At 39.3% G+C, this 23,812-nt stretch overlaps 1 protein-coding gene across 2 annotated transcripts in view; it reads right to left on the reverse strand.

Annotated features, from left to right (window-relative positions):
• fndc3ba (fibronectin type III domain containing 3Ba) overlaps window positions 1-23,812 on the reverse strand; it is a 110,524-nt gene that overhangs the window by 24,930 nt on the left and 61,782 nt on the right. For both annotated transcript variants that reach the window (XM_028000037.1, XM_028000038.1), the window contains 13 exons: window positions 23,659-23,789; window positions 8,567-8,625; window positions 7,359-7,510; window positions 7,199-7,258; window positions 6,982-7,120; window positions 5,059-5,112; window positions 4,681-4,805; window positions 4,245-4,419; window positions 3,800-3,886; window positions 2,328-2,463; window positions 1,366-1,437; window positions 553-671; window positions 134-239 (listed from right to left, as the gene is read on the reverse strand). In XM_028000037.1, coding sequence (XP_027855838.1) covers window positions 134-239; window positions 553-671; window positions 1,366-1,437; window positions 2,328-2,463; window positions 3,800-3,886; window positions 4,245-4,419; window positions 4,681-4,805; window positions 5,059-5,112; window positions 6,982-7,120; window positions 7,199-7,258; window positions 7,359-7,510; window positions 8,567-8,625; window positions 23,659-23,789 — 1,415 coding nt within the window. The remainder of the gene's footprint in view (window positions 1-133; window positions 240-552; window positions 672-1,365; window positions 1,438-2,327; window positions 2,464-3,799; window positions 3,887-4,244; window positions 4,420-4,680; window positions 4,806-5,058; window positions 5,113-6,981; window positions 7,121-7,198; window positions 7,259-7,358; window positions 7,511-8,566; window positions 8,626-23,658; window positions 23,790-23,812) is intronic.

Here is a 23,812-nt window from a genome sequence, read left to right on the forward strand (position 1 = left end):
TAAAAAGGGGTTGACTTAGTTCATATTAGAGCTGGCCAGCAGAACACATTTGGCAGCCAGAAGGCAATTTCATGGCTTTTTGTGAAAAGCGTAAATAAAGCTAAACGCTGCGTACGTGTCCGTCTAGACTCACCCCATTCTAACTGGACCTCCTTGTGTTTGGCTTTCCCAACGATCCGCGGTGGCTGACAGGGTCCTGGTGGGACACTTGATGTACGGACCGGAACACAAACAGTGCACTGTCAAAGAAAAAAAGAAGAAATTAATATCATATGAAAAATATCCGATTTTACTGCTAAGACAGTGATGTGAAAGGATTGCTTGTAAATATGTTGGCATAATTCTAAAAAATAATAATAATTAAAAAAAGCTAATTTTTAGCCAATGTGGGCCCTGGATTTTATGCATTTAGGCCTCAATTGTGTTTTGAATCTAGTAGTGACCATAACAATCCAAAGTTGATCAGTCACTGCAGTGAAGTGCTCTGTGTGTGTGTGTGTGTGTGTGTGTGTGTGTGTGTGTGTGGGGTGTGTGTGTGTGTGTGTGTCTTACCGGGCTGTGTCCTCCCGTGGTGATGCTACATACACGTAGGTGGTAAACGGTTCCCGGTGTCAGCCGCTCACACACGCATTCTGTTGCAGGGCCGCTGTACGCCACATCCCACTGGCTCGCTGCTCAGCATCAAACACACACAGCGCAGAACACATAATTACAACACTTGTCACATTCATGCGCAAGATTGCGCACAATTAATCCCCTGCTGTTTTGTACCCGTCTTTGTAGTCAGACCACAGATAATGTCCCAACGTCACATTATCCTGCTTATGCCTACACGATGTTTTCTTTTTTCGTGTCGATTTTTTAATTGTTAATGGGAAGTGCTTGCTGTGAAATGCCTGTGAAAGGTAGCTTTTTTTTAAAAAAAATAAAGTATTGAAACACGTAACATCTTTCCTGTAAACTGACCTAATTAAATATAATTGTTCACATTAACTGGAGGTAGCAGTCGCATGTTTACTGATCAGTTTTCTCTTAATTATTTAATTAATGGATTCTCAAAATCTGCTTCTATTTAAAACTCATTTAATTCTTTCTGATTTTATGAATTTACAGTTTTCATCCAACATTCTACTTAAATGGAAATAATACCTTTATGTATAATATTCTATTGATTTCCTTGAAGTTCAGACTGACTTAACCTAGAGGATTGCTGAACTCCTGCTGAACAGTCAACAGTGCGGTACACCGATGGTATTTGTGGGTGGAATAAAAAATTTAAATTTTATAAAGTGAATAATACATCCAAATACATAGATTTAGAAAATGATCAAAAATAAACAGTGGTTTGTCTTATGTGTCACATACCTTCGGAGCATCCTTCAGAAATCTCGAGGAGGTAAGTGAGGGCCTCTGAGCCCCCGTTGTCCAAGGGTGGATCTGTAAGAGCAATTAATAAATAGTTTTTAGTTATCATGGAATTCACTGGATCATAGTACATATTGCATTCAATACAAGACAAAAGTAAAGATATGTCATGAGAAATATAATTTATCCTCTTTGTAGCCACAAACACATTAGAGATGAGAATGGCTACAAAAACTTACCAAAAGGGCATGAAGACATAGAAACCCGCACTAAATAGCTTTGTTTGAAGCATATGTCTGTTCATCTATATAATTATATTTTAGATTAGAAAAACCATAAGCAATTAAAATTTCAAAATAGGAATGAATCAAATTCACAATTCTGACCTTTTTTTAAAAAAAAAAAACACATATGGAATATTTGACACAAAAAAGCCTTTATAGCTATGACATGCCATCTAGAACTTCAGTGAGGATCTGTCTAATGAAAAAAAAAGGATTGTTGTGTCTTTTTTAAGGTACATGTTGAACAGATGTACCTTAAAACAAGATAAAGTCTGAGGGACGACTACACAACCTGGCTCATGCAACCACACGTAACTCCAGCAAACTTGTCAACATAAAGAGTTTCTGGAAAGAAAATGGCAACTTTTGATGTTGAAAATGAGATTTTTTGCTGCTTCCACTCACTCCCACATTGTTAGACACAAACATTATACTGCTGGCTAATGTAAAACCCTACTGCCAGTTGTTGCAACAAAACAGGAACGCTGACACACATCTGCTCTTAGACAGTTATACTGTCTTATTCCTTATACAGAAAATAATAATAATAAATGATTAATTAGGATACATTTTGGCATAAATGCAATTCCTATTGGACCCATGCAGTTCATATATATCAATATGCCCATCTAACGGTACAAGTACGTGTTTGAATGTTTAAACAGGTTCAGCAATTACCCCATGTGATGCTGAAGCCATAAGGTGTCACTCCGGTGACCCGGGGTGTCGACGGAGGGCCGGGCTTGTCTGGATTGGTGGTGCAAACCAACACTTCACTGGGGCTGCTTTTTCCTTCCACGTTTGACGCAATCAGCTGCACAGAGCACAATGGAGAGAACGGAGAGTTAAAAACAAGGAGGGAGAAGCCTGGCAGCGAGCGATTAGACAATGAAAATAAGGACAGCGAACAAAGAAAGCAAGTCAAGGGGGTAAACGAAGGGAGGAATCTTATCAAAAGGGAAAGCAACTCTTCTGAAAAATAGCTGCCAGTACAATCTGCTTCTTTTTCCTGCTCTTCTCGGCTTTTATCTCCTTACTGTACTACCTTGAACCAGCCCTTCCAATTGACAATCAATTTCTTTTATTCCCACACATTCACACAGGATGAAAAGTACTGTGGGGATGCGTGCAAAAGAGCCCTGAATTGCCTCTTTGCACGTGACCACGTGTCATTGTGTCCTCAAACATCAGAAGCCTTATCTACCCGTCTACATGAAAGCACATTTGGGAGTGTTATTGGAGATGATTGCACCATAAAGGACATGCAAACGCACTTACAGAGACGTACCGTTGGTACATTATGTTTCACAGTGTCACCACATTATGGACAGTTTTCATCAGGGCTTTTAGGGAACTTGATAGAAAGCTGCTGAATTGTCTTGTTTCCCCTTCGTAAACGTCAGGCAATTTCTAGCGGCAAAATGACACACTCTGTTTTGGATTGACAGATGTTGAGTGAACGACAATTGGATGGGTTAGTTTTCGTTTGGAAAATCTTTTTATTCTAATTGGAAAAATGACAAATTTGATCAGATAAGGAGGCAGAATTATTGCTATGCAGTCCCAGTCAGAAGCTTAAATACAATCGTAATTGACATCAATGTTATGTTAATGTAAGACTATTAATGATACATTTTTGCTCTGTTTTTAGTGATTTTAAAGGATACTTGCAAACAAAGAAACACCTGCTTGAAACTTAAAAACTTTGCATGTGAGATCTGCAAGTTACATATTTCCCACTTACTTTACAATAATTTATTACAAGATTTCTTATAAGTAGCTGTAAAAGTAACCCAGCCTCCTCTTACTTGTACCTCAGATTCAGAATCACGGTTCAAAACAGTTCATCTAAAATCGCTGTAAAAAAAGGGTCAACATCTTTTAAAATATAATACTTTAGCAAATAAGTAAAGCATTTTAAAGTTATTTTAGCACTTTATCCATTTGTGGAGGAAGTTGCCTATTTGTACAAACACACTACTTCTGTGAACACATCCTATAAATAGTCCCTTCTTTACTCACCAACAACTGAACATTACCAGAATTGGATGGTGAAATGAAACAAAAAACCCCATAAAAATCAACAGTCCACAAGTATTACTTGAACTTATGCAGACACATGCACACATTTTTGTTGCGTTTTCACTTACCCTGAATTTATACTGTGTACTTCTCTTCAGGCCTTGTACAGTACAGGTCAAGTTTTCTCCAGTGTACTTTGGATAAAAATCTGTTCCCTGTGGGAAAAACACAGAATATTTGTCTGTGCGGGTTTTGCATTTTTGTAATATTGGCAGGGCACACAATAAACGCAACAAATATAAAGTTTGATTGATAAAGTTTGAAAATGTAAAGAGATCTTTGTGTGTTTTTAATATTTTTGTTAAAGCTTTTTAAAATGGATAGTTTTCTAAAAAATCTTACTTTTTCTCTACCCCAGAGAGATTTGAGGGGCATAATAGAATGTAACACGTACAAAGAAGCAGACAAGACTTGGAACAATTTAACACAAAAAGATGAAAACGTAAACAGCTTTTCTGTTTGCTATAAAAAGATTGAGGTTTTCATTCCAATGTTTTTGCTTTTGCCACTCACGCTGTTGTCCTCCTGGATCTCGAGTGTGTATTTGAGCTGCTCCTCGGTGGGGCTGCCCTCGGGACGCACCCACTCCAGGTTCACCCAAGAGACCCCCGCCCTGACCAGCCGTGGCGCGAGGGGCAGAGGGGGCTGAGTGCCCGTGGTATACAACACCACCTCTGTACTGAAGCCACTGCACACACGAAACAAGAAACATATCTCTGTTTTATTTTTTAACTTAAAAAGCCAAAGCAAATGACACCACCGGTGCCAACGGAAAGAGATACAGAAATGGGGATTTTTTAACCCTGAAGCGAAAGAAAATGCAGAATGCAGGTGAAGATACCTGGTCTTCAATAATACATTGATTGTATATGTTCATGAACTTTAATTTGATTCCCAGGGTATTTACGGTATGAGGATGACCTTTATATTGAGTGACGGGATGCAGTACCTTGTGCCGATGTCGTTATTTGCAGCCAATCTGAATGTGTAGCCACAGGCTGGCTGCAGCCGTGTCAGCTTACAGTGTCGCTGGTTCCCAAAGTAACAGTCTCTGAAAACACTGTTCTTCTTTCCCTGCAGAGGACAAAAATGATCACATACAAAATAATAATTAAAAAAAAGAAAAACAATAAAAAATTAACTGTAAAGACAAAGACAAAACACAGGACGACACATACAGTAGAGTATTGATCGAATACCGACTCTACAGTCCTGATGCTGTAATTCCGAAACCTTCGATACTCTTACAATAAATGTGTTCTTATATATATATATATATAAATTCAATTCTTTTGTTTTTAATGGTAAAAAGTAAGGACAGACCAACCTCATCCCACTCGAGCAGGTAGTTTGTGATTTTGGATCCGTTGTCGCCTGGAGGCTGTGGATGACAAAGAGACGAAACAGGAGAAAAGAGAGATTGAGAGCTTATCCCAGGATGAAAGACCCTGACAATGAGGCTCATAGGATACCTGCCGTGGTTTTGTGATTGACCTTATATCCTGTCTGGGTGATTGATGGCACTGTTTATCAGTGGCAAGGAGAGGGGCGTAAAAACTACCTCGGCATGGGGGGAGGTCAGTGAATACGCAGGTGAAGGCAGATATTAATGATTAATGGCTATGGGGGCTAATGAAATCTAGTTGGTACATAAACAATTAGAAGCAAAGAAAAGGTGCCATTACTGTAAACCGTTTCTTTTTTACTGTGTTGTCGGTCTGGATGAGAATAGACGGGTTTACTCAGGGTTCCTACACATTTGTCCTCTAAAAATGAAAGAATTGTATGAAACAACATATTTATGGACGAAAGGAAGGAAATAAGGAATGACATAAACTACCAATTACTACAACAAGAGCTGTGACAAACTGCTGTACAGGTAAAATCAGTGAACATTCAAAATATGGAAAGGACAAAAAAAACAACAACTATAAAATCAATAAAACTGAAATAAGAGCAAAAGTCTCAAAGCGTGTTAAAGGCCCAGGAATAAAAATACGTTAAGAAGAGTTTTAAAAGTGAACAACGTTTAAAAGAAGAGTTACCCCTAATATGCAACAACAAATTCTGCCACAATTTGAGACAAGAAGCTAAAAGAGAACAGTAAGAAGGGAAGGACTTGAAGAACTGGAAGAAGGATGTATGCCAGAAAAGATAGAAAGGTGGGAGAAAAGAAGGACACAAGGACTGAGAGACAAAAGGAAGAATACAAGGAAGGAAGGAAAAATGAAAGGAGGGAAGGAAATAAGGAGAAGGAAGGGAGACAACTTTTAAACATCAGGAAAAAGAATAAAGTCTGCAATTACAATTTTTGGTTTTCTAAAGTTATGCAGACCAGTAAAATAGTGTCTTGTAAAATGTCTTTATACCACTCTGACATATTTTATCTGGGTTTATGACAGAACAGCACACATTAGCCTACATTGTCCATTCCTCTCACTTGATTCTCAAACCACTAAATACAATCTAATGCAACCCTTTTTCCTGTTGTTTAAAAGTTGTCTCCCTTCCTTCTCCTTATTTCCTTTCCTCCTTTCATTTTTCCTTCCTTCCTTGTATTCTTCCTTTTGTCTCTCAGTCCTTGTGTCCTTCCTTTCTCCCACCTTTCTATCTTTTCTGGCATACATCCTTCTTCCAGTTCTTCAAGTCCTTCCCTTCTTACTGTTCTCTTCTTTTAGCTTCTTGTCTCTCAAATTGTGGCAGAATTTGTTGTTGCATATTAGGGGCAACTCTTCTTTTAAACATTGTTCACTTTTAAAGTCTGTAATTACAATTTTTGGTTTTCTAAAGTTATGCAGACCAGTAAAATACAGTGTCTTGTAAAATGTCTTTATACCACTCTGACATATTTTATCTGGGTTTATGACAGAACAGCACACACTAGCCTACATTGTCCATTCCTCTCACTTGATTCTCAAACCACAAAATACAATCTAATGCAACCAACAAAACTCTTCCGCTGTCCACCTAGACTGACAAGCTGGTCAAGAAAAGAGCTAATCAGGAAAGCAGCCAGGCGGCTCAGGTGACATGACACAACAGCTGCTGGTCACAATCAATGCAGGGAAAACTGCAAACATGGATGGATTTCTTGGAACCATATTTCATTTTCATACCACTTCATATGTATGGACTTCTTTGTGTTGGTGCAACAACTGAAATCTGAGGAAGATACATTTGAAATTGTGTTTCTGTAAAAGTGAAAGAGTACACAAGCTCCTATGTTAGCATACATGACATCCTGCTGTACCTTCCACTGTAGACTGAGGCTCGTCTTTGTGCGGTGAGAGAATTTCGGGGGCAACGGGACATCAGGGACGCTGCAGTGTGTGGTAAACGAGCCGGCCTCTGAACACGAGCCTCGAACCGAGTTGTACAATGCTGAAACCCTAAAAACAACAAGGCTTAGAACAACAGTCAACTGTGACATACAGCCGACTATCTTGACGCAAAGCTGGAGTCCTTACCGTACGTGGTAGTCTGTCGCTGGCCTTAGATCTTTCAGATGATATTCCAACTCTTCACCACTGAAATTTTCACAAATAAGAAAAGTCACATCAATACCATAGGCATGCCGTGTAAGAAGCACATATCCTGGATCGCTTTAGCATTAGGTTAGTTAGCTACCTGTATATAAGGCGATATTTTCCGTCCTTTCCCTTGTCTGAGAGAGAAACCTCGTAGGAGCAGGAGACAGGCATCCCGTTACTGTGCCTGTTCACCAGCCCACCTGGCAGGCCCCAGGACAGCCGAGCAGCCCGCGCCTGGATGTTAGACACCTTCGCAAAACAATATCACGTTTGTTAAACATTCGTAGCACAAAAAACCCCGCAGTGATATATTTTAGCATATCTGAAATACATTTTCAAAGCTGCTCAGCTAAAACACCCTAATTCTGTAAGTATGACCTGGGATTTGTTTTTTGTAGATTTCCTCTCTCACTGCTTTTTTTAGCCTCAGCTTCACTGAAAGTAGCTCGCTTTTGAGTCTTTTTCCACTCTGTAATGGTCCCTCCTGTAGACTGACTTGTCAATATAACCCAATTCAGCTTTCATTCAAGTCAGCAACATGTCCCAGTGTGTATGTGTCAATGGTCATATTGTACGCTAGTAAAGCAAAGATTAAATTAAAAAAACAAGTAAGTATTGTCAAATCGGTATCTGAACTAGAAGTGATTGTGAGGGGAAAATAAACTAAACTGCTAGAGTTTAATAGAAAATCCTGTTTACTTCTCTTCTAAACTCACAGTCTGAGAATGATGTGCTGCAGGAAGCATCTGAGGCTAAACAGGGGAGTCAACAGCATCTTAATCCCAAATCTTTCTCAGTTAACTCCATTACCATTTTTACTACATTTCACAGTAGGTCATAAATACATCCTCCTGGTTTATAATACTGATGATGTTAAATGACCCAGTTGCACAGCCTGCTGCTCAAACTCTCAAAGCAGTTTATTTTCTATCCCAAACTGTGCCTGCACAACGTAGGCTCACTCATCTGAAATTCCCCTGAGGCATCCAAAAACCAGACACTTCACAGTCTTCAGTCTCTTTTGAGCCGATAAAGCTGCAATAGAAACTGGATGGGAAGGTGCTGCCCTCGTGTGGCCACGGTTAGAACAGCTCATATTTTGACTTGCTGTGGCAGAAACTGCTACAAGTCACCCCTGCTAATATTGTCAGTATAGCGTTTAGTTTTCATATGCATCCCAGTGAAGAGATGCACACACTGAAAAGACATTACTGCATCAGACAAGGAGGTGATTGATGAATGTGGTTACATGTCTGCTTCCGTGTGCAAAAGTGTGCAGGATTTTAAAGCCTTATTCCTGCCAACCTGTGGTTTGTCGATTGTAGACAGCATGTCTTGAACACGTTTCCCCTCTGAATCATGATCTGAGGAGACAGACAGAAGAAAAACAGAGTAATTACCATAAACATGCTGCGCTAAGCACTTCATGAAGTGGAGTCAATATAACTAAATTGCAAAGATATTGCCAAAGGTTTATTAGGAACTACATCTGGCAAAAAAGCCTCTATATTTTTTAAATTTCTTATTTTTTAAAAAAAAATCACAAATAAAGAACAACAAACATGTTTTAAAGCCAATTCAAACAGGGCTTGTTATCTGACGTAGAAATGATTTTGCATTTACCACAAGCTGTTGATGTTAAGAGTCTTTCGCAAAGGTGTTCACAACGCTTAAACTCTTTCCTCACATTACAAATGACAACCACAGACTTCAATATATCTTATATGAGTAAATAAATTCATAAAGGGAGGATTGGGAATGGTTTTCAAAACTTTTCACAAACACAATTGGCAGAATCACCTTTTGCTGCAAGTGCTATGGTATTTCTCTCTCCACCGGCTTTGCACATCCAGACATAGAATATATATATATATATATTTTGTAACATGGCTCAAAACTCAAGAGCCATATTGAGATTGAGTTTTGGCTCAATATGGCTAAATATTGAAGAAAACAATCCCACAGTATGATGCTGACACCACCATATTTCGTAGTGACGATGGTGTGTTCAGGTCGATGTACAGTGTTCGCTTTGCAACTGCCAAAATGAAAACACGGTTCCTTACATCCTACTTTTAGAAATAGCTTTCTTCTTCTTGGATTAATGCGCCGCTTGCCCTTTCTGTCAGATTCATTCAATCATGCCTTGGTAGATTTTTAATGTTGCAGTTTCTTGCACTTGAATGAGAGTAAAGTGGGTTGCAAAAATGTTAAACACGTGTATTGTATCATGTTCCTTTTTCTACTTTATTGTTCAATAACGTAAAATCCCTATACAATGGTAGTTGTAGGGTAAAACATTTTGAAAAGCATTGTACATCTAAACACTGCTGGTCTAAAACTAAAACTACGAACGCAATCAGTGCAACCCAAAGGAGGTGCCTAAAATAGAGTAAAAACAGACCCAAATTCCTTGGAATGTCTGTTGACATATGGTGTGTGATGCAACATGTTGTTTTCCTCAGCCTGCTCATATTTAATTTCTACAAGTTGTGATGTACACAGCTCTCGAAAAACTAACTTGTCCAAGTTTCCATTTTTGCAATCCCCATTAAACTGTCAGAAGCATTAGTCAGCAGTTACCGGCCCAGCACAAACAAAATGGGGATCAGCAAAAAAAAAAAAAAATCATCCTCATGACTAATATTCTGCAGAGACTAATCTTCTCTGTACATGGAAACATCATTTCAAAGTAATTTCTTCTCACAAAGCACTATTCCCAATCATTATTACGCACCATTTTTAATCAATTCTTCCTAAACATGAGAGTAATTACACAACACGTGACGTCAGCACAATTCTTTCAGCTTAAGGTTTACAGGATTGTAAATACATCAAGTGTGATTATTCTGTTACCGTATTATGTATTTAGCTGTAATAACTATGAAAACCTACAAGCAGAGTAATCAGAGGAGTTATTCCCTGAGAAAACACACAGTATTCCCAAAACAATTCCCGGTTCATCGAATGCAGAGCCTCACTGACCCCTTACACACCTGGCACCGACATTCATCCTGAGTGATTCATTTATGAGAATCTGCAATATGGCCATGGATATCATGATAGTTTGGGTTGTTTAATTGCAATGAAAATAAAAGTGACAATAACATTTTTCAAAAATGTATCCCAGCTTCTTTGGCAATATATCTGTGTCTGCATAGGGATAGATTCCTATAAGCACAGATACCGCTAGAAGAATAAAACCCTTTAAAAACAAGCAACTCAACTACGTCACTGATATAGAGAAGTGCTGTTATACCGCTAATAGCACAAGATAATTGAATTCAGTTATATATTTCAATATGTTGTGTGTTTTTTGTAGCTATATCTTAAAAAATTGTGTAAGCTGTAAAAGTAACAATCCCCATTAAACTGTCAGAATTTGGGGTTTGAGAACATTCTCAATCTGAACTTACAATTCTTATCGCCATCATTTTTGCCTGCTAATAAAAGATAGAATTGTCACTCCTCAGAGACGCGACAGCACTATTTAGAGGGAAGAATGAGTTCAAGATGCATTTTCCTCAAATCAACTTCAGAACAATTTGACTGTGACTCTTCACCTCGCATTAGTTCGGCATGCTGACTCCAATTAATTCTGGGATTCTGTGAAGGACCGCACACTGGCATGACTCGCCACAAGAAACAGTGTCAGTTAGGTGCTTTTTGGTAAAAAGAAAGAAAGAAAGAAAGAAAGAAAGAAAGAAAGAAAGAAAATAACTCTTCTGTAAATAGAAACTGTCAACTATTCTAAAATGACTAAATTATCTGGAAAACTCTCAAGACAGGATCTTTAATTGCATATTTTTGGCAAGCAAGCAAATGATGGTTAAAATCTTATTTAAATGTGCACTGACATTTTATGCTTTATACAGTCTTTCTTTAATGTATTTCCTGTCTCTCATACCTGTTGAGTCACCCGAGTAATGAACCAGACCAAAAAATCCAACTCAGTTGAGGTTTTTTCTTAACCGTGTTGATGACTGGGTAACAACAGTACAAGTGATTGAAAGTATTTGTGATGTTAAAGTAGAATCAGTAGAACTGTTGAGTTAAGATTTATTTAACAGCCCACTCGGTAGCATGGTTACATGTTTATTTGTATGTAGCTGGTATGACTGAATGCCGTTTTTAGGCTTGCCTACTCACATCCTCATCAGTCACTGTCCATGTTAACACAGCCATCAATTCTCCCCGTTTTGATTTCTTAATTACGGTCAGTTTTAAAAAAAGTTAAAAAATTGAATGCATTACAGACTGCTATAAAAGTGGGCGGTTTTGAACTGTCACTCTACTTTTATGATTTTAGACTTGGGTGGTAGATTGCCCCAGAGTGAGTCAGGGGCAAGTATATCAAAGTGCGGGTCCAAAGAGACATGTGTAAAAGTGATTTACAGAAAGCCCCTGGTTGTTTTGAGGACCAGTACAAGCATGTGTGTGTGTGTGTGTGTGCACACACACATGGAAGTCTTTCCCCTGTGTGATCCCTGAAGAGGAGGTTTTCCAACCAGAGGAGACCTGCTTTCTCCATCTGATCATTCAGAAACACACAGGCTGTTCATGAGTGACTCAATAGAACTAAAGCTTCTGGAAAAAGAAAAATGTTTAGAGTTAGTATGGTTTTCTGTGGGAAATCATTATATCTACATTTATTCCTGAAGCGACTGGAGCACAATCTAAGAAGAGTCTAGCGTTGGTGGTCATGAACAACTTTCTCTGATTTTTTTGCGTGAAACACTCACTTGTGGGTTAAAAGCAATAGAAAGCACAAGTATTCACTGAGAGACAATTTATACCTCTCGTAAATCTTAGACGCGTAGCGAGGTTCCTTTCTAGCAATTTATAGTTCATCAATACACCATATGTCATTTAAAATACTGTCGGACGTCGGCTTGTTTGGGTAGGTACGGACCTCCGAGGAGTTAAGTACGGAGTGAGAATGTGGGGGCCTCATGTATGCCAAAGAGTTTTACAGTCAAATCTGACGCCATATTTGTCAGACTGCTGAACCTTGGACAGGACAATGATCTAAAGCGCAACAGCAAATCTTACAGACTAGACTAAAGAAACGAGAGCTTGCAATTGCCTCTTAAAAGTCCAGATGGGAGTATTACCAAAAATTGCCCTGATGTTTAACATCTAAAAGAATTGGTCAAAGAGAAGATGACAACAAAGTTACTGTTAGAAGCTACCGAGTAACGTGAAAGCATGGAGGTGGCGGGGTGAAAATTTTTTACTTCTTAGTTGCAACAAAACTTCCTGAGGTTCTCCCTGTCAAGGACTTGACTGTGAAAAACGTTTTACTGTCAAATGTCACCTAAAGTTTCACTCAGTGCAGCTTCCTTCTTTAAATAAAAAAGAAAACATTGGTGGTACGATACTCCACATGAGCATTTTTATGATGTTCTAATGCATGTAAACTGAATTTATGATTACTGCATACTCAGTGCAAGTGATGACAAAGAGAGTGTATGAGTGCGTGCGTTCAAGCTACTCTGACAGAGGGGTGAGAGCCTCACTTTGCCTGGGGGTTCACTTATGACTCATGGCAACAATGATGTCATGGAATTACAACCTCAACTTGACCTCCCTATGTGTGTTGGAATTAAAAACAAGAGCATAAGAGAGACGGGGTGTGCGGGTATGCGTGTGTGTGTGTGTGGGGGGGGGGGGGGGGGGGGCAGGGGGTGTGAAGGTATCAGGTTACAGATGAACGGTGATGGGCAAACGGGAGGAGTGTAATTAAGCCGCCATGTGCGGATGTGTGTGTTGAGTCTGGCAGCACAAGACGAGTTCAACAGGTGGAGTGCAAAATCTGCATCAGTGCGTGTCAAACTGGTTCATTAGTGATCTGTTTTTAAATCAGGGCTTCAGTCCTCATTCCTCCACTTGAATTAATCACAATTTTTTGTCTTTTGTGAAATAAAAACGGCCAACTCTAAACCCCAGCAATGGCCTGGTCTGGCCTGGTTTATCAAAGAATAGTAAAATGTCTCCGGTTTTATGCAGAGCTTTTCAAAGCTGGTTATAATCGTGGAGTGAAATCAAAAGGACAATTTTGGTTTCAGCACTTTCAGCAGCAAAAATACCGAAATGTGTGGAGTGTATTTGTGTTCGCCCTGACTCAGTCATCTGTAGAACCTTCAATGTAGAAATTTTTTTTTTTCATTTTTCTTTGCAAGATAACTTAAGCTAAGTCAGACTGCATAAAGAGCATCTGTAAATATAAATTTTCCAAGTCTTGTCATAGATTTTTTTGTTGCCTTTAGATCTAGACTTTGACTAGGCCACTCAGGATGTATGCTGAGGTTCATTGTCTTGCTTTAATGTCTTATGCAGCCTTCGACAGGGTTGTCTTCCAAAACTTGCCCCGTATTTGGCTCTACATGTCCAATCAACACCTATCAGCTTCTATGGTGCTGCAAAAGAAAATCATCACCCCTGCCTTCGCCAGGAAAGATGTAAACCAAATGATGTGCAGTGTTAGTTTTCCTAACATGTAGCACATTATAAAGGAGGTTTATATAGAGCACCTTCTTACACATGTTCCATGTGTTCCCTAAATGCTTTGTAGCACAGTGACATGAGACCTCATAGCAATGACTGTCTTCCTACTTTTCAGAAAGGCTGGATATGGGGATCGCATTACAAATAATGTTGTCCTGTCAACAGATTTGCTCACGTGAAAGTCACAAAGGGAATCTTATAGCTGTTCTCCTTGCTTGAACTGTCAGTTTAAATTGATGGCTAAGTACTTAGCCTTGTGGTTACGCCAAATTCTTTACCATTTTGGAACAATGGATTAAACAGTGCTCAGGGAGACGTTCAGGGCTTGAGAGTTGCATTACATGAAAGTCTAAACCCACATTTCCACTTCTGTTCTCCCTTTGAATCTGTCTGACATGTTCCTTAGGTTTTTAGGATGCTGTTTGACCACCAATTAATAAATGTTCTTTAACAAACTATTACGACTCTCACAAAACAGCTGAATTTATCCCAGGTTTAAATTATTGTTTTACATTTATATTTGTATGAATAACTATCAAAGCATGAAAGACATTCTTCATAACGACTAAGCCTTTGTTACAGCAATTTGCGTTTTGTTTCCCAGATTCCGTTTTGCTTTTGTGGGGACGACTTTCAGTTTTAAGGATGGAATTGTTCTGACTTCGTGAATGACTTTCTTGTGTGAACAGCTGTGGTCATAACAACTGTAGACAAAACACTAATATTCAGAAAGATGAGTCTAAGCTGGCCAACCCACAGGCGCTGCTAGTGACAGAGGAAGGAGACGCAAATATTTCTGGAGACTAATAATAAACCATGATTCTGTTGCGTTCTCTCACAGCTCACTGTTTGGACTCGCTGTGGTTGTTGATTCCAGCTGCTAAAGCGTTCAACATCGACATCAACCGCAAAGGGCCGAGGCTGACGGCTGACACAGAAACCGGACCTCCTCCTGGTCTTACTCCACGTGCCCCTCTGTGCTCTCTGTCCCTCGTGTCCTTCTCCCTTCTGTTTTTCCGTGCTGCCTACGCGCCCTTACTTCCTATCCCCGTCTGACCTCACATCCTGTCAGCGTCTGACCGCCTGTTTTCGATTAACGGGGACAGACAGACGGAAAGACGGGGGCCGGGGGAGCTGATGGCAGGAAGAGAGGAAGAGAAGAGGACGCGAAGACGGCCAAAGTCGAGTGCTGAAGGACAGAATATCAAGCGAGAGGACAGTCTGGAGGAGTCTGGGTAAGAGATTAGACAGGAAGAGACGCGGAAATTGAGGGACAAGGAGCACAGCATGGATCAGCAGAGAGGAGGAGGATGGACAAGATGAAAGAAGAAGAGAAGGAGGGGGCTTAGAGAGCGTTTAGGTAGGGATTACGTTAACTTTCATGACATCATCACATATTCCAGAGCAGATGCACACCACTGATCTCAGTTTATTAGTAAAAGTATGAATCACTGCCTAAAAATAAAGCGCGGCTGTAATACAAGTCACCAAAATACACTCATATATTGGAGTCTTGTGCATCTGGCATCTGGTAATGCCTTTAACTAATTTCCGACAAAGTGAGAGTTAAAAAATAATGTTTAAAAGGACTTTTCTAGTTTTTTGTCATGCTAGAAAGCCCAAAACTCATGAAGAGGCCACTTGTAGTTCCACATCATCTAAGAGATGCATTCATTTCTATTTTGGTTTACTTCAGGAAAACACAAAGTAGAAACTCCTAACTCCAAGCTACTACAAGTCTTTGACAGTGATGAAGGTTTCATCATTACACCTCACAGCAGCATGAGAGGATCTGATCATCATGTGACAGATATTAAAGGAAGGTATATAAGCACACTCATGTGCTTTTCAGGATCATCGAGTCTCCAGGTGAAAGAAGGGTGTCAGTGTTCCGACATCAAAACATAACAACCACCATCTGGTGTTTACCAGGCTAAAATTTAATAAAGCTAATCTTAAGCACATAGATGATAAAATAATATTTATCAAGCCATTATCTTTTAAATGTAGATAATGCCAAAACGGAAATTACAATAAAAAAAAAAAAAAGTGACCTCATGAATCAGTAACTCTTGTTCTCAAACAAAAATTCTGCACTCTGTTCTAGGTTTAAATCTAGGTTTAAACACTTATGCACACAACTTTCAAGGTCCACAACATTAAAGTCAGGTTGATATCAGTCCCAATCTGATATTATCCTGCAATTTATCAATTTATCTGTTAAAAATTGTGAGAAAAAAAAAGCAAACTCTAAATTAACCAATTAGCTTGCAAGTAGGGCCCTGATAAAAGTAGGCTACTCTGACATTGAGGAGGTTGCATTCCTCCTGCATGACGGCCTGTTCTTCTTAGACGCAGTCTGTCTGCATTGGGACAGAAAAAGACCTTTAGGGCCTGGAGAAAAAATGTGAAAAATGTGGCAACGGCCGCTCTCTCAGCCCCCACTTCACACAAATACTGGGCCACAGGGTGCGTGTGGTGTGTCGCGCTAAGGAAACAAAGTCAGATTCCCATCTTTGAAGGCCTCTAATCAGGGAGAACAAAGCAAAGTGATAGAAGTCTGTCTTGATTTAAGGAGCGGAGAAGATAAACAAAGAGAGCGGGGTTTAATTGAAAGAAAAAAAGTGGCGAAATAGCTGAGAGAAGCGGATCAGAGGTGAAGGGATAAACGTAGGTGGGTGGAGAGGAGCGCAGACATTGGGTTCCACTTTGTTATCATCTGCTGCATTGTGAGCATTCCATGTGTTCACCAGCTGGGCGAGACACACTCCAACACACAAACATGCAGAGTGGAGAAGTTGTTGGGACATGCCTAAAATTGTGGTTGTCATGGTGAAGGTTCGGTTCTCATGGCTGGGGCCCAGAATTTTCATGAAAGGGATTAAAAGCAAGACACTCATCAAATGAGAAGAGACTGGAGAAAATGGCTGTTAAATGGGGGCTGAAAATGAGAAAAGGGTACATTTTTATTCAAAAGAAGATTTAAAAGAGAAACTTTTAAATCTTCGGTTCAATTTTAAATTTTCTGTTCAAAAATCCCTTTTTCCCCCCAAATAAGTGAAATTAGAGCTACTACACAACAATAGCAACACTCTTCAGAGTGTAAGTTGTTATTGACGGCAGAAGTCTCAACATGAGTCAACTTCAGCAGACGGCACAAGAGCACCAGGCTGCAAATACTGCATCCAGTGAGCTCAGCTGGCTCGTAGAAACATGCCAGAAAGAAAACCGAACAAAGAAAATGGGATAAAAGATGAAATTTGGATCTGCATAAATCAACTGAGTTATTATTGTCACTTCTAGCTGGGTAATTAGAGGACTTTGTCGGAAACAGATCGAGTATTTGCTGGAAGTTTAGAGCTCTGCAGACAATCACGAAATAAGAATATTCATCTGTCAAGCACGTCAGAGCAGAAAAATCTGAGGACCGTATGGACATAATTGGCACAAGGAGTCCAAGGCCTAACTTACACAGAAACTTAAATAAACAATTTGCTCAGAATTGCAAAGATTGCCTGTCTTAAACTGATACATCCATTCAATAACTAGGTTTCATGTGTATATAAACATGTACATGGGATGATGAATCTACAGCAACTCTTTCACTTTGGAATAAAATATGCATTTTACTTGCCAAAAGTCAGGCTGAAAAAAGGAAAAAGGAAACAAACCTTTACATTTGTAAACTATTAATTTCTGTAAATGTAAGCTGCATATATGTTTTTTATTTGTAACAACCTTGACCTTTTTCAACCCTAAAAAACACTGGAAACTAAAAGAAAAGTCCACAGACAGCAGCTGCTGTTTGAGCACATAGCATAAGTGGTGAACAAAGAAATATAAAACTTTACTGTAGAGGTACAGATTGTCCAAGGCCACTTCAACATTGCAGCAAAAAAGTATTTATTTTCTTTATATTTATCCACCGAGCAACTTTAATTTCAAACTTGACCAAACGTTTAGAAGAAGAACAACAACAGAAACCTGGACTTTAATGCATATCCTTTGGATTTACTGTTCTGTCAAAGTCACAGTGAGGAAAAACTCACAGATTTTAGTTTTTTTCCCCACTTAACAGTTGTACTGATATTTGTTTTTGTTTTTTTATAAATCGGATTGAAAGAATTTTAAAGATTTATTCCAGGAATAAATCTGCGGTGCGTGTTTTATTCACAGTGACATTACTAAAGAAAATCCTGTTTAAACTTGTAATTTAAAAGTTCTATCTTTGCAAGCTAAATAAATGTAAAGCAAGTAGTGATTCTGATTTTACATGTTGATCTACTCTCTGTTGTTGTTTGTCTATATTTCTAACCCTGTCTTCTATGTTTTTAATGACTATTCACATTAATCTGTTGTAGATCCCATAAAAACGCTGAGATTGTTAGAAGTGGAAAATATAATATTTGATTTCTTTTATGCATAAATGGCAGATAAAGTCAAACAATCCATCCCACAGTGTGACACCTTCACCGTGTTTTACTAGCATGAGGTACAGTACAGACCAAAAGTTTGGACACACAGTTGTGTCCAAACCTTTGGTCTGTACTGTATATCAACTCACCATGAGAAAAACTGATCAATTAAACTGCTTTACAACAAACTGGACCGTAAAATTAGAAGCGTTAACAAAACGCTGGTTATATTTCTGAGTCAAACAAAGTTCAATCTGTCTACACAGAAAGAAACAACAAAAGACAATATCTGCAGTTTGAAAGTGCCATGGCCTTAGTGCTGGTATGTCATGGTTCAGTCAACTAAGTGAGGAAATGTCTGTTGTGCTTATTGTGATTGGCGAGAACAGCCTCCCATTCTAATCCCTGTTAGACTATATCAGCGGGAGAGGCATTCCTCTGCTGGTAAATCCACCTCCTGTTTTCCGTTTTCTCTAGAAGCCCCATTTAGGCTCACATCCCTAAATTCATGTCTTTTATTTTCCCCCCCGTTTCCATTTTAATTTTTTTTTTTATCTCGTCTGTCACTTCTCCCAGCTATCAACTTTCCAGGCTCTAAAGATTCTCCCCTTCCACTTCATTGCTCTCCATCTTGCCATTTCACCCTCCAAACATGGCCGTATTTGGGTTGATGAGAAAGGGCTGGAGTTTTGTTTGGGAAGGGTAGGTGGGTGAGAGGCACTGAGATTATCACCATAGCAACACACCGAAACAGTCTGGCAATAGAGAGCGCTCTCACTGGTTTTTAACGCTTGTAAAGATGTAAAAGTACTGCTGAGTCACGACTCTAATTTGGCAAGCTATGTGGTTTTGCTTAAAACTACTTCTAAAGTTCTTTGGGGTTCAACGTCTTTCCCAGGAACACTTTAACACGTGCCTGGGAGAAACTGGAATTAGCAAGAGCAACGTAAAGTTATTTGGTTCAACAATAAAAATCAAGAAGTATTATTTTATTTTATTTTAATTTTTTGGGGGGGGGGAGGGATAATTTGGAATACACAATAAAATTGGCAGGTGAAACAATCTGGATTGGAGTAAAATACATTTGTGAGAGTAAATTACCTGGGTTAATTTTATGTAATTGGTTCTGAAAGTCATAGTACATTCTATGGATGTTGCTCTGTTTGGGCTTTTTAAACTGAAATGTTCTCGGGCAAGACACTTTAAGAGATAATTAAAAGCATCACTTAATGTTTTTCCATTGTTTAAATTTGCTTGACTTAACTGTATTAAAAGGGTATAAAATAGCCACACCGCTCACAACTAGGAAAGCTTTTCATTCATTTAGAGACAGAAACAATGAATTTTGATATCACTACCCAAGGTGAAAAAAAAATTGAATATTTTAAAATCACTGATAGATGCCCATATCTTCATGACTTATATTTCTTCCTAAGCTAAAACCCACAACAAAAGGGGATGTTTATTCCAATTCTATCTTCCATTAAATCTACGTTCAAGAAGCTAAATGACTGAGGAAATTATAAAAAGCGTTGAAGAAAAAATTTGCTTTATCTAAGTAACAATAGATTCGAAATTGATTCTGTAGAAGAATCTATTTAGCCCAGCACTGTTTTAGCATCTTTGGATTTTGCCACTGTTAATTTTGTGTTGTTGATGTTACCACTTTACAAGCACAGAAGCAACTTTGACTGGAATCCCAAAGCCAGGTAGATGCAGATTTGTTTGAAGGAGGAAAGAAAAAAAAGTCAGTTTTTAATGTATCTGGAGTGGCAAAGTTCCTTTATACAATTCCACGGATTAGTCAAATTAGTCAAAATTTATGGAGGATTCCAAAATTTTATTTAAATTTGCACATTAAGAAATCACATTCTAATTTGTAAAAAGAAAAGAAATGTTTATTTCAACCGGAAAAACCTCTGCACAGTTTATGAGAAACAATAACAAAAAAACTGTAATTTTTGAACATAGACTACTTGTTTCCATAGCTTAACGTGGTCTGAAATGACCTCTTTATTAAATTAGTTAATATTAGCAGGAGGCAATACATTCATTTTGACATGTAACTGATACCACTGGCCCATTTCCTCAACTTTACCGACTCCCCTCCACGACATGCGCTACCGTTACACCATATGCTATTGCATTTACAGTAACCCTGTAATTGCCATTTGGCCACAGCTAAACGTAGACATGCTTTAAGCTAAGCAGGGTAGGAAATATTTTAAGGCGATGAAAAATTTACGCAATATGTTTCAACAATCTATCAGGCAATGTGAGAGTTCTTTGGTGTATCTGATGCTCAGATTACCAGAACCACGACTCTTGGTTTTGCGACTACTTATGATTTATGATGATTATTCCGATTTCTTTCAAACTCAGAATGTAAGTGGAACAGGAAATGTAAACATAGTATTCAATCATGCATAATCAAGTTTTTCATTTGAAGTTGGCTTTGTTTTATCTCATTTGATTATTTTAAACGCACGACACTTTGGTCAACAGCTGTTTTAAATGTGCTGTGTAAATACATTTGACTTCGACTTTCATTTTGTGGTGAATTTTATTAAAAACGTGCGTGAAATTTCGGAGGAGATAAAAAGCCAGTTTTTGTTTAATTTGGAAAAGAGAAATTCCTTTTATTTATTAAACTCGTGTGGTTCCTCAGAGGCGACACCACGGGGTTCCAGACCGCTGTATTATTCATGATCACCCTAATTTTTCTCACATCACATTAACGGAACCGACACGGTGCACACAGCACTTATATAGTACACATCTGGTTTCTGCAGACTTCTCAGCCCTCGGCGATGACGTAGCAGCAAAGAAGAGGGGCTGAAGGAGCCGCTCCATCTGTTTCTGCTGAAATTCCAGTTTTTCTGAGTGTGAGACAGGATCTGCGGTGGTGATGATGCAGAGCCAAGATGGAGGAACAGAGGGGACGGAGCACACATCTGTTTCTGCTCAGCGAGCGGCACAGTTCTGAGGAAAATTGCCCGTGGAGCTTACAGGGGAATGGACACTGGGAGAGCCAAGCCAGGCTGCTGCCTTACTGGCACCAGGGCGATAGCCACACACACGGAGAAAGAGAGGGCATCAAGGGCAAAGCGTAGGCGGCAGTGTGTGTGTGTGTGTGTGTGTGTGTGTGTGGTATTTTGGGTTGGACTGCGCTTGAATATGTCGGGCCAAGCTGCAACTTTGTCGGAATATTTGCAGTCTTTAACTCTCTGTCTACCTCGCTCCCTCTTCTCATCTCTCTTTCCTCACTGCTGAAGGAGTTTCAGATCTATGTCTTGTTTCTATTTCCAGTGCTTCCACTGCCCTCCTGTCTCACCTTATCCGTCTCTAAAATCTTACATTCCTCCCCTCACTCTGTTTGCTTCCTATCCTTTGGACCCTCATGCTCTGTTTTACAGGAAACCCAGTCACGAGGTGTTTGTAGGCGTGTGTGTGTGTGTGTTAATGTGTGGCTTGTGTCGTACATCTAGCTGAGTCAGCCTGATCTCCGGAGCTGTACTGAGAACCTGATAGACCAGACCAGACAGCTGATGACATGGTGACATCTGTCATATATGCTGTTGTTGTTGAAGCACAAGAGTGTGGCATCATGAAACTATGAAACTTTCAGACTGAGAATTGAATTTAGCTTTCTTATATAACAGCTTCTGTGTGTAAGAAGATGCTTTTGTATCCCTCTAATTCTGTTAAGTCAAAATATTTCTTCTAAGGTATGCTGGTGTTTTGAATCAGTACATCTCCAAACTCCTGCACATGCAATATTTAAAATATAAGTATGTACATTTAAACAATGGTGCAGCAAACTGCATGAGAAGCTTTAATTGTGTGTTAAAGTGTCTCGCAGGAGAACAAAAAGCCTGAACAAAGAAATATTACAGGTAACCTTGATTATCCCCAGAAATTGCAATGACTTTTAGAATCATTCACATGAAAGCAACCCAGGTAATTTACTGTCATGAATTTATCTTTTTATAATATCTAATTCATCCAATTCAACAGCTGTCAAGCATCAGTGAGTTCCTGCTTTGAGTGGACTGGCATGGCTGTTTGGTACTACATCCACTAGAGGGCAGGTCTGAGTTAGCCTCCGAATTCAAAGGTAAGTTTTGGACAATGGCAAACATGGAGAGAGTGGAGGAAATTGCAAATAAAATTGAAATAAAGTTAATTACAATAAATAGATTGTGGCAAAGAGGAGCGTCACCATTTCTGTCACCAAAGTCTGCTTCTTTTTTGTACTTTTTGCTCATCACACATTAGCTTTACTGTGCCACGCTGCCCCCACGGTTACCTTATGCATCTCCAGCTCCCTCATGACTGACTAAACTCCACACCGATAAATACAACTGTTCGTATTTGATGTTGAGCATAACATTTTTCTGCACATAATTTGAGGGAATGCACATCTTTCTGCCATATTGTTTTGTGAGAACTGCAGTGGGCATGTTAAAAGTATTAACATGCTGTAAAGTCAAAGGAACTTTCTATGTATTCAAAGGAGCTCACATCTACATTTGACCCTGTGAGACTTTTCCTCTTGAGCTGACCCCACACTGTGGAGACCTATCCATAAATTTTATGGGTTTAACAACTTTTAAAAAGAGTTTGATGAGTAGAAATGAAAAGTCAATTCATTTTTGTCTCTTCAAGTTGTTCTATCATCACCTCCTCAGATGTCCCCGTGTGCTGTAAGGGGCACGTAAAGTGGTACATACCGTTCTTTTTATTAACAAGACCTTAAAAAAACAAAGTGTGTGAGGGCGGGTATGTCCCTCAGTTTCTTTGCACATGCGTATGTGGGTGATAAGGCTGAACTGCGGAGCCTGAATCACGGAGCTCAAAGGTTTCCTTCATCCCATGCAGGACTCTACAGGTATGTGACACCCTCTCTCCCCTCCATCTCTCCTACCCCTCTCTTGCCCATCAACAAGGCCAGTATTGTGGCGGCGGTAAAACGATAGCGCTGAGGAACGGGTTCAGCTATGCGGTTGCCCAGACAACCCTTCTACCCCACTTTCTCACCTCAGTCTCCATCACCATCCTAACCCCCAGATCATTTCAGCATGTTGATCCTGCTTTTATTTTTCATCTCACTGAGTTGTTTGGGGGCTTTATGACAGAAAAAAAAAAGACAGGCAGACAGAAGAAGTAAGACTGAGAGGGGAAATCCATCTTGTTTGCTTGAATGCGAAATGGGGCAGTAAGATTGTAAGAAAACCAAGTCAGTCAAATAAAAAAGGAAAATGTAAAAATAAAATCCATAATTCTTCCAGAAAGAAATATGTGGCAATTTGGTAGTACGGTTATATTTCAGTTTAGAAAATAAAGAGGCTCTATTGTGATGTTCTTTAGTATCTCTGTAGACAGATGTGTCATTTTAGGATTTGGCATGCTTGATCTTGTGTCATCAGTGTGCCACTTTGTCTCACTGCTTTGACTCTCTGCCTTGTCTCCTACCTTGTGTGTGTGTCTCTGGCTCACTGTTTCGTGGACTGCAACGGTGTCGTCTTTCTGGCTTCTTGCCCCCTGGACTGCTGGCTCCACCCCCTGACCCCACTGACCCAAGCGATGGGGTGTGTGATTTGTTACTGCATCACAAACAAAATGAAAT

This window comes from Xiphophorus couchianus, chromosome 19, assembly GCF_001444195.1.
Source record: "Xiphophorus couchianus chromosome 19, X_couchianus-1.0, whole genome shotgun sequence".
Taxonomy (NCBI): domain Eukaryota; kingdom Metazoa; phylum Chordata; class Actinopteri; order Cyprinodontiformes; family Poeciliidae; genus Xiphophorus; species Xiphophorus couchianus.